This window comes from Dipteris shenzhenensis, chromosome 13 (assembly GCF_047967505.1).
Source record: "Dipteris shenzhenensis isolate YYH24624 ecotype China chromosome 13, Dip_SZ_1.0, whole genome shotgun sequence".
Classification (NCBI taxonomy): domain Eukaryota; kingdom Viridiplantae; phylum Streptophyta; class Polypodiopsida; order Gleicheniales; family Dipteridaceae; genus Dipteris; species Dipteris shenzhenensis.
Genome location: NC_141608.1, coordinates 2,145,394 through 2,155,322, shown reverse-complemented (window position 1 = coordinate 2,155,322; position 9,929 = coordinate 2,145,394). Strand labels below are relative to the sequence as shown.

The 9,929-nt window shown below is 41.8% G+C and overlaps 1 protein-coding gene across 1 annotated transcript; it reads left to right on the top strand.

The window, feature by feature from the left end:
* Window positions 1-5,464: 5,464 nt before the first annotated feature.
* LOC147894915 (protein RGF1 INDUCIBLE TRANSCRIPTION FACTOR 1-like) lies at window positions 5,465-7,590 on the top strand. The gene is made up of 4 exons (XM_087383502.1): window positions 5,465-5,940; window positions 6,134-6,343; window positions 6,436-6,651; window positions 6,886-7,590. The coding sequence occupies exons 2-4, from the start codon at window positions 6,149-6,151 to the stop codon at window positions 7,201-7,203; spliced, it is 729 nt and encodes a 242-aa protein (XP_087239628.1). The 5' UTR covers window positions 5,465-5,940; window positions 6,134-6,148; the 3' UTR covers window positions 7,204-7,590.
* The last annotated feature ends 2,339 nt before the right edge of the window (window positions 7,591-9,929 follow it).

Below are 9,929 nucleotides of genomic sequence, written 5' to 3'. Positions count from 1 at the left end.
AGACAGTTTTGGAAACCGTGGTCTCAATCACTGGGCTCCAACATACGGACTGAAAAACATTTTTGGAAACAGAGCTATTTGTAAACTCCATCGAAGTGCGAATGATAAGCAACATAGAAGTTTTAGGACCTCTGAGTCCACCGAAACTGATAGATCTGCAAATGGTTGCTCCAAACTTAAGTTTCAACACCCGAGCTAAAAAACGCAAAAACTGACATAGTGAGTCAGATTTCCAATGAAATGATCCCAGATTCAAGAATGAAGGTGTTTCCAAGCTCATGAAGTGAAGTGGACACCAAAAGCAAGCAATAGTTGCCTTTACAAGTCAATACAAAGTCTCTGTCATCAAACGGAACAGGGAAAAGCTCAAAAAACGACTTTTTCTTTAAAAACACTTAACAGGCTCTCAAAACCACTTCGCAAAACCAAAGTGACTTTTCCAAAGGTTCCTCCAAGGTCTCTACACACTCGGATGCAAGTCAAGTCACCCACAAAGCTTCCCACAGAGCTTCTCCTTCCTCCCATAGAGCTACTGAGCTTTAAGCATTCATGCACGCTCAGCTAGATCACCCGAGCGCTGATACCAGTTGAGAGTGCTCTCAATGAAAGCAAGAACGGAAGAGGGAGAGAGAGAAACAAAGAGTCACACAAGTTTTGGTGGGTGCAGAACACCCTAATCTTCTTTTTCATTCATTTATATATGTGTTTAAGTATTGTACATAACCAGGGTAAAGGCACAGTGACCTTTAACCCGCACAAGTAATTATGGAAAAGCTTCCTATAAGAGCAAGGATCTCCAAATGGAATCCTAAAGTGTCACCTTTGTGCCCTCTTTACAATAGATTCAAAGAATCTTATATGTGGGAATGTTTAGTTACGAGGGAACTATGGAGAGGTATTGTGTAGTCTCAATGGTGACTCACGTGTCATGGGGATCTTGAAGGAATGCTGATGGAGCCTCCACTCCAAGCTACTCCTTGTGAGAGCAATGCAAGTCACGAGCCATCCACAAGTGTCACTGAAGCGGCTCCCGGATTTTGCAATGTGTTTCCACAAGAGAAGAGGGAAGGGGAAGAGGGAAGAAGAGATTCCAACTTCATCTTGCACTCTTATGATCTCTTTGGTCTTGTTTCGTACTTGTTTACATGATCCTAGAATGCTACATTGAGTTTCTTGCATGCTTTCTCCTCTTGCCAACTTCATACATCTCCTCAATTTCCCTTCACTCATTTCAAGCATTTCACTCCTTAGTTAATTTTTGGATGCTTGTATGTTGAATGTCTTTGAAAAAACCTTTAGTTCTTGTCAGTAGATTACCTTCATCTTTAAGTGGTATCTACACTCCTTTTATAAGACTTTGTAAAGAAAATGCCCACAATTTAAAAAAACGCTCCCCCATATTTGAGATTCTTGTACACATCTTTTACTTAATTAGCTATTGCTTCCTTCCAAGCTTTTAAAATACTCCTCTCCCTAAATCTTGATTGTTCATGATGTGCTCTTAATCGTTTACATTTTAGCTTCTTTAAGAATATAGTTTTGATTAAAATTTTATTATAATCTTGATAATAAGGGAGGGCTGTTAATGACACCTATCTTCCCAACTAAGCCAAAATAGATTCTCAACTATGCTTTTCTTGTTGGGTAATGCATAGCTCCAATGCATATCATGAGAGATATGGGAACTTATCTCTACCTTGAAAATGTTTTCAAGGTTTTTGGATAAATTACAATGTAACATTGATACAAGAAGGACTCATGCTTTCCCTAAAAAAAAGTACTTGTTGGTGAGCGGTAAGAACATATTAAATTGAAAAGATGCAATAAAATAGTCTTTGAGAGTCCTATATATATGCTTTAGAACAAAATGTGGTCGTATGACATATATAGAGATGATATGGAAATACTATCAAATGAACGAATCAAATGACACAAATATGCAAAACAATGAACTTATCATTCAACCCATTGAAATATTTTTATAGAACATTTAAACTAGAGGCTTTGTGTTGCATGTCCATTAGATGGATCAAAGAATGTTTTATTTTGTGGTGCCACAATCGAGAAACTTTCAAAGTAGCTCACAATGGCACTAGCTTAAAGTCTCATTAACCCCAAAAAAAAAAAAAGTATGATTAAACATTTTTAAAGAGATATTAAGTGTGAGCGTAAAATACTTTTTGTGCAATGGTCCCTTTCACCTTCATTGATTTATTGAAACTCTATTCTATGTACATTATTTTGTGATTATAAAAATTGCATATGGCTATATTGTATGACAATTGAGCTATTACTAGGTCAATGCACTTTATTTAAGCTTCATTTAGCATTTACATAGCGAGTGAAGAGATACCAAATTAAAAGATTTGTTTATATATTTTGTTGTTGCAATTATCTAATATAAGATCATATAGCACCCTGCCATCCAATAATTGGGATAGAAAAAATCTAAAGACTTTTGCTGAGAAATGCCTTTTAGATGCTATATGCATCTATATGAAGGCACATGTCAATGCATAAATGGATAAATCGTAGATGATTGTGCATATATATATATATATATATATAGGCAAGGAAACATGTGGTGATATGCCTTCAAACCTATGTTCTACATAAGATACGAAAAGGTCATAAAATAAACTTGCTAACAAACACACGCACAAAGAGGGGGGGGGTAGGTTGTAATGGTCATATGTACTTTCAACACAAAAAAAGACACAAGGACTACATTGTTAATTCCAAGATTCGATAGAGTAGCTTCAAAAATTGATGCCTAGGGAATCATATCTAAGAAATGTGTGCTATGTAGTGTCATGAGAGAGCATGAAAGGACATATAATGCAAAGTAATAATGCCCGGTTTGGGAGACTTCTTGAATATTGTGATTCGATGAGTGTTATATTGTATTAGTTTGTGAATCTTATGCACTAATATGAGGAGAGAAATCATTTTAATAACATTGGTTTTCAAGCACATCATTGGTTATCTTGGCATGTGTGTTTGCACAGTGTGCAACTAAACATATGTTTAGTTTACATTTCAACTCATGTTACTAGTGTTGAAGCCTAAAAGAACATAAGATAACAAGTGTTGTGTTGACCATCTGAAAGACTTGTTCTGGATGTTTTATTAAATTAATAATGAACCTATTGTTATACTGGATGAGAACATTGACTCTAGGATTGTAGAGGTCACATAAACTACCTCGAATGTTGACAAATTGTGTCACTTTGTGTATGTTTTTAAAAATATATAAATATGAATGCCGGATATATTAAAAAAGGGGGGGGTTAGTCCTAAATGTAAGACCTTGGTACAAAAAGTGGCCTTTAAGAGGGCATGACACGCTGACCTATGTTAAAAAGCTTAGTCCCTTGTACTGCCATCAAGGCCCCGCTAATGATGGGGTCCCTCTTCTCCAATAACTTACCAAAGTCATGCAGATACGTCTTCATGACGATGGCCATTATCGCAAGCCTTCTCAGCCCCACCTAGACCTTATGCTCGAACACCATTCGATTCTTAAACTCCCAAATCCCCAAAAGAGCCGATGCTCTCAGGTAGGGCCAGCTCGCTGTGAGCATGGACGAAAGTTTTTCTATCTCCCTCAAGACTGGCATCCTCCAATTCCACCCTATTCTGAATCGAGCCATCAGCCCTGTTCTCCTCACTACACCTTCTAGCTTCCTCCATGCCTCTTTGGCCACCAGGCACCTCCAGCACAAATGGAGAAGATCCTCAACCGCTCCTTCGCACAGGGCGCAGCCAGGATCCACGTGGATCCTCTTGGCTAGCTTCGCCCTTACATCAGCAACCCGTGGTTTATGACCTTCCAAAGCATAAATTTTGCTTTCCCAACCTCACACCCTTTCCAAACCTCCACGAGCCTCTTCTTCCACCATTTCTCCCCTCTTTTGAGACCCCAGAGCCGATTCAGGCGGGCCGCTGCCCCCTCCTCCTCGTGCAGATGCTTATAAATGCCTCTGCAGATAGGCACTTTATGTATGTTGAACAAGGAAGGTGACAAGGATGTTGAGAAGCATCTCACCATCTTTTCCTTTTCATTTACTTTAGTCTTTTCACTTTGAATATCATAATTTCTTACAACCTTTCTAGTATATTGAGGTAGGAAGGCATCCAATTGTGGCTTAAATGCTTGTTCGTATCCAATGTGCTTGCCACTTGGGTTACCATTTGATGGACCTCTTGACACCATGCACTAAATGGATTGTTTGTTGTGGGTGTTAAAGTTGAGAAACCGATGTGATGACAGGTGTGACTTTGAAAAATTTGGAACAAAATTGTCATTAAGTTGACACTGAAGGAGAGATAGTACAATTATTCCTCGTGGAGGCATGCACTTAGTAGTCTATGAGAACATCTTGAACGATTCAAATGTTGAGATTAAGGTGGGAAGGCAATGCATTAAACATATGGTGGATGCGTAAAGGGATGTGTAGGTGATGGAAAGGCATGTAAAAGGGCAAGAATCATCACAAGGAGACCAAGGGTAAGTGTTGAGGCATAAAGGGAAAGATAAAACAATTTATTCCTTCATGAGAAGCATGCAAGATGTTAAAGGAGGTGACTTGATGAAGTGATTGCACCATTTGCTTTCTCATACATGATCGTAAGAAGCATTGAAGTTTGATATGCTTTATTGGTGAGGGAATAAAATAGGAGATATGGTGGGGTTTCGGTTCTTTAGTCGTTGCATTTCTTGAAAGGGGAAGGGATGTGAAAAGGATAAGAGGGATGCTTACCTATGTGAAGGAGGGTTACTTTTCTTTTGTTCGACAGGAAAAATAAGAGGTGAGTGGGGCAAAAGGGGTAACGTATGCGTGGGGAGGCGGTTGGAGCAGGAAGTGAGGCTGAGCATGGGGAGGGAACGGGGATGGGAAAGATGCGAAGGGGGGAAAGGGTGAAAGGTGGGGGTGATAAAGAAAAGAAAGGGAGTGCAAAAGACGTGAAAAGCCACAAAGAGTGTATGCAGGGTTCCGGGACCTTGGACGAGGGAGAGAGGGCAACGTGGAAGGGGAGGCGTTTTGACAAAGGGAGGGCGTGACGTGGAAAACGATGACGTGGCAGGTGACGCGGCAGGTGTGCCAGGTGGAAAAGGACGACTTGGCCGGGTCGTAGGCGGTGATGACGTGGCAGGTGAGGGTCAAGCTACGGCTCTGACGAGGATGACGTGGTGGATGACGCGGCAAGTTCCGTTTTTGACCCGGCGGCGGGGGGGGGGCTGGGCGGAGGCGCCAGTTTGGGGGGGCGGCGATGGCGAAGGAGATGGCGGTGATTACTAGAAAACGAAGGTGGCGGCGCCCACCAAATTGCTCGTGGACAACGCCGGCTGGGCTGGGCTGGGCTGGGCTGGAGCCCATGAAGAAGGCGCTCGCGACTGCCGCCAACAACAAGCTACCCAACCAACCAAACAAAAAACAAAGGCCCCCCGCCGCCGCCGCCTCCTCCTCCTCCTCCTCCTCCATCTTTCTTTTAAACTCGTTAATTATACGACAGCTCTGCTGTTGCTGCCGCCCCTATCTCCTCGCCCTTGCCCAGCTTATGCTCTCCCCCAGCTTCAATTGTTCGGCCGCCTTCAATTGACCTTCTAACTCTCCTGGACTACCCACCTCCTTCACGCTCCCATCTTTCCCCCTTAGCCTCTCTTCAACCGCATCTTAGCCGCTTGCCCTGCCTCCCTTCCTCCTCCTTTCCTCCTCGCTTGCTCCCCACGTTTCTTTCGTCCCTTCATCACCTCCCCTCAACCCCTTCCTCCTGTCCTGCATTTTCCAGCATCGTGCTCCCCAGATCGTCCAACACATCCCTGCCGTGTGGCTGATTCACGCATTAGGCTAACTTGATTGAGTGTATAGCGCGTGCTTTGGCGAGAAGCGACGCGACTCCATCAAGCTTGGGTCTACCAGCATCACACGGCAAAGGGTACCGCCCGATCACCCCTCACTCATCGCCTAGCTCCTCTTACGTTTGGCATTGTGTAGGGTTTCTGCTAATCCTGATCGTTTGCTTCCAGCGCCGGCCAAAACGACCCGTGATGGACAATACAAGACGATAGCTATTCTTCTTCTTGTTACCTTCACTTTTCTGCTTATAGCTTGGGAATCGTCCATTGCAGGCAGGGCCGACTTTCATGGTTCGCGAAGGTGAGAAACAAATTATTGGACCGGCATGGCTGGAGCCCTTGTTGCAAACAAGTTTCTTCGGTCAATGCTCTATCCACGGGGAATGGAACAAAGCCGAGTGCAACCAGTATTGCCTCGATTGCATGGGAGCGGCATTGTGTGCTGCATGTCTGCCAAACCACAAGGATCACCACGTTGTGCAGGTGCCAGCGAGATGCTTTTCTTGTTTTGGTTGTAAACATCGATGCCCTCGCCAGTTGAATTACATTGATCGTTTCGGTTCTCGGCAATGTAGATACGAAGGTCTTCATACCACGATGTAATCCGGGTTGCGGAGATTCAGAAGGCTCTCGATCTCACTGGCATTCAGACCTACATTATCAACAGTGCGAGGGTAGTTTTCATCAACGAAAGACCCCAACCTCGACAGGGGAAAGGCGTGACAAACAACTGCGAAATTTGTGACCGAAGCCTTCTTGATACATTCCGATATTGTTCTGTGGGTTGCAAGGTAGGTAGACCGTAGAGAATCATTCTCTCTCTCTCTCTCTCTCTCTCTCTCTCCCCAATATTGCCTCTAAGGCACTATGAACAATGGTGCAAGTAAGTCGCGATTTAGAGATCAAGTTTTACACGGGAAGGATTTAGTTGGATCGTTTTAGTAGTTTCGCCTGTCTGCATTTGCAGTCTGTTACAATTCGTGTTCTCACATTGACCTTGTGTGGTGGTGCCTGCAATTTCTCAGCTTGCAGGAGTCAAGACATATGGAGACACGGGGTTTCTTTTGCGACCCAAGTCGAGCAGCGGCAGCGGCCTTCGCGCAGCTGGGTCCGAGTCGGAAGGGTCGTCGCTGGTGAAGAAATCAACATCAAGACCGATGCAGCGGCATTGTCAACAAGACGACGCTGATTTGTCGGATGGAGCTGCGCCTTCTACCAAGGTACAGGAAAAGGAAAATCACCAACACAATGGGAATGATCTCTCGCCTTGTACGCCTCCACCAACGTCGGTACAGAGAAATCCAAAAAGAAGGAAAGGTATACCACACAGGGCGCCAATGTGAGGTGAGGTCACTGAGGTATCCTGGTGTGTCTGGACATGCAAGAAGCGTTCACCTCGTTCGTTTGCTTCACATGCGGTAAATTCTGCTCCTCCTCTCTATGTAGATTCTACGTACGTAGACCGTAATTAATTGTCCACATAATGAGAAACAGTACCGCTTCTTATACAGTCGTTGACCTTCTATCAACCAAAAGTGACTTCTTTCCATCAAACTTACATTACGTATACATGAAAATGATGAAATGCTCTTGGGAAGTTCAACAGTCGCGACTCGCCATAGCTACCTCTCTGTGCAATAATATCTTTATATATATACACACAGTGATGTACAAATATATTATATGCATATGTCGACATTGTACAATCTAGGCTGTACACGGGTCCCAAGGGAAACCTGGATGTGGATGTACCACTTCCTCTTCTTTGTTTGTTGCGTCGTTTTAGTGGTTATGAGTCATGACAAATCTACATCGAACTTCATTCTGTTCTTTATCGTCTATCTGCACAGCATAAGTGTTTCCGATTTAGATAGTTGCGTGCAAACAGAAAGGGCACTCGTCTTGTATTTTTCTATTGGACCTTTTGTATCGTGAGTGCTTATTTAATATTAACATCCAAAGTTGCTTAACTTTTAAGTGAAGAACAGAAACATCACAATTTATTAAGGGCTTTCCACTCTTATACCCTTAACAAGTATAGTGTCACACAAATATGGAATGCTACAGATCTAATGTATGCTTGAATGGATCTTGTCGCTCTTGCATTTTTGAAATGTAGTGGCTTAGATCTAATGTATGCTTGAATGGATCTTGTCGCTCTTGCATTTTTGAAATGTAGTGGCTTGTTACTCAAAAGTAAAAAAGATAAGCACTATGTCTAAAGGAGAATTTAAAAAATCCAAAGAATGTTAACACTATTTTTGAAAAAGAATTTACAAAAAGATAAGCACTATGTCATGAGAGAAAAGTCTAAACCAAGGGTGGTATTGATGCATAACATAAACATTTTTTATTTAAACAAAATAGCACACTCTGCAAAATTTTTTGCAAATAGAAGTGTATGTTTCTAGGTGAGTATAACTCATTTGATAGAGATTCTTTTGTTAAATTTTATTAATGAGCTTATTGACATTTGGTGGAGGGAAAGCTTGAAACTATCGTGAATTTTAAATGGTCAAACTACCAAGTTGATTCCAAAATCATACTTCTTGCTATATTTTCCACATTCATTTTTTCTAACATTTCTTATAAATGATTATTCAATGTGCTTTCTATAATATATATCCTTGTGCAGAGTTTATAGGAAATGTTGTGTAGATATACATATCTTCTTAGCTTATTTATATTGATCATTGAGTTGTGTAATTGTTATGTCCTTTAATTCTCTTCTTTCTTCATATTTAATACTTATATGGTTAAAGAAGCCTTAGTTTAATACTCAAAATGAATAGGTATTTAGATGTGAATGTTGAATGAAGGAGACCCATTACTAAAAGTAGGATATTCTCCCTTAAATGTTAGAGATTTTCTTGAGTCAAATATGTATCTCTCTTTGAAAAATTACCTTGAAAATCTATTGTGCCTTGTTGTCCTCACTCATCACCTTGTCCATCTCTCGTGGTAAGTAAAGTTTAATACTTTTGGAAGCACTTCAGGTCCCTAGTGAACAATGTATAGTTAACTGAAAGAGTCATGGTTGAATGAGAGCATCTATATACTTTAAGCTCAGGGAGATAGATGTTTTACTAATTGTAGAAAAAAATTCAAGAAAAATAGCATCGTTTACCCTTGAGGGGGCCTTCTACATAAAGGCCATGTGAGAACAACATTAGATCTTGTGACACAAATCCAAGGGGGAAGGGGTGATCCAGATGTGTTATTCGCTCATGTGCACTCTTATTAGCCTCCTCTACCCTAGTTATTTTCGTTGTACTCAAACCTTTCTTGCCCTTGATGTGGTTGTGGTTGATTGCAGGATGACCAAGTGATGAAATTATTGATTTGTGGTGGCATTGAAAGAATCATTTGCATTTCATGTAATTAAAAAAATTAAGAATGCATAGGGTGGGAGTTATTGTCAAATGCCTACCTACTTACTATTGTGTGGCAACTGTAGCTGTTTGCTAGTGTCAAGCGAGAAACCTTTTCGCACACACATAGCAAGATCTAATCTCAAGCATGGCCTCAACCGCCGGCACTAAGCAAAAAGTAGGGGAAGAACTAAGTAAGGGCAAGTGCAAGAGAGTGATGAGAAGCATTCAGGATGCCTTTTTTAATAGGGTGTGCAACATGGAGGACAGTGAGATGGAATCAACCCTATCTAGTTTAGAGGGAGTTAGCACTATGAAGAGGAGGATTCTTGATGATGCTAAGACCAGTTTGTAGTCTAAAGGTCATGATGATGTTGCGAGCCGGGTGCAATGGGATTAAGATGCCATGCTTTGGGTTGATAGCTTTATTGAGAATGCAGAGACCTGCTTCAACGAAGCATGCAATGCAGACCCTCCTCTTGCACAAGATTTTGATGTCTTCAAATTAACACAATGGATGAGTGTATGGGCCAAGCACAAGAGTAAGGTCGTTGCATTAGATCGCCGTGTCATAGTGACTAAGAGCTGGGAAAAGAAGGCTGCAGCAGCTTATGAGCAAGCTATGCCCTTGGCTAAAGGTGAAGAGTAGCTAGTCTCTATACCCTCTCAACCATTGAGAGGTGATGAGGTTCAAAGGG

Excerpts from the sequence above, each read along its gene's own strand:
- LOC147894915 (XM_087383502.1), top strand. The coding sequence starts at position 6,149 with ATGGTTCGCGAAGGTGAGAAACAAATTATTGGACCGGCATGGCTGGAG. Across the intron at positions 6,344-6,435 it reads AGGATCACCACGTTGTGCAG|ATACGAAGGTCTTCATACCA; the intron begins GTGCCAGCGAGA and ends TCGGCAATGTAG. Across the intron at positions 6,652-6,885 it reads ATTGTTCTGTGGGTTGCAAG|CTTGCAGGAGTCAAGACATA; the intron begins GTAGGTAGACCG and ends GCAATTTCTCAG.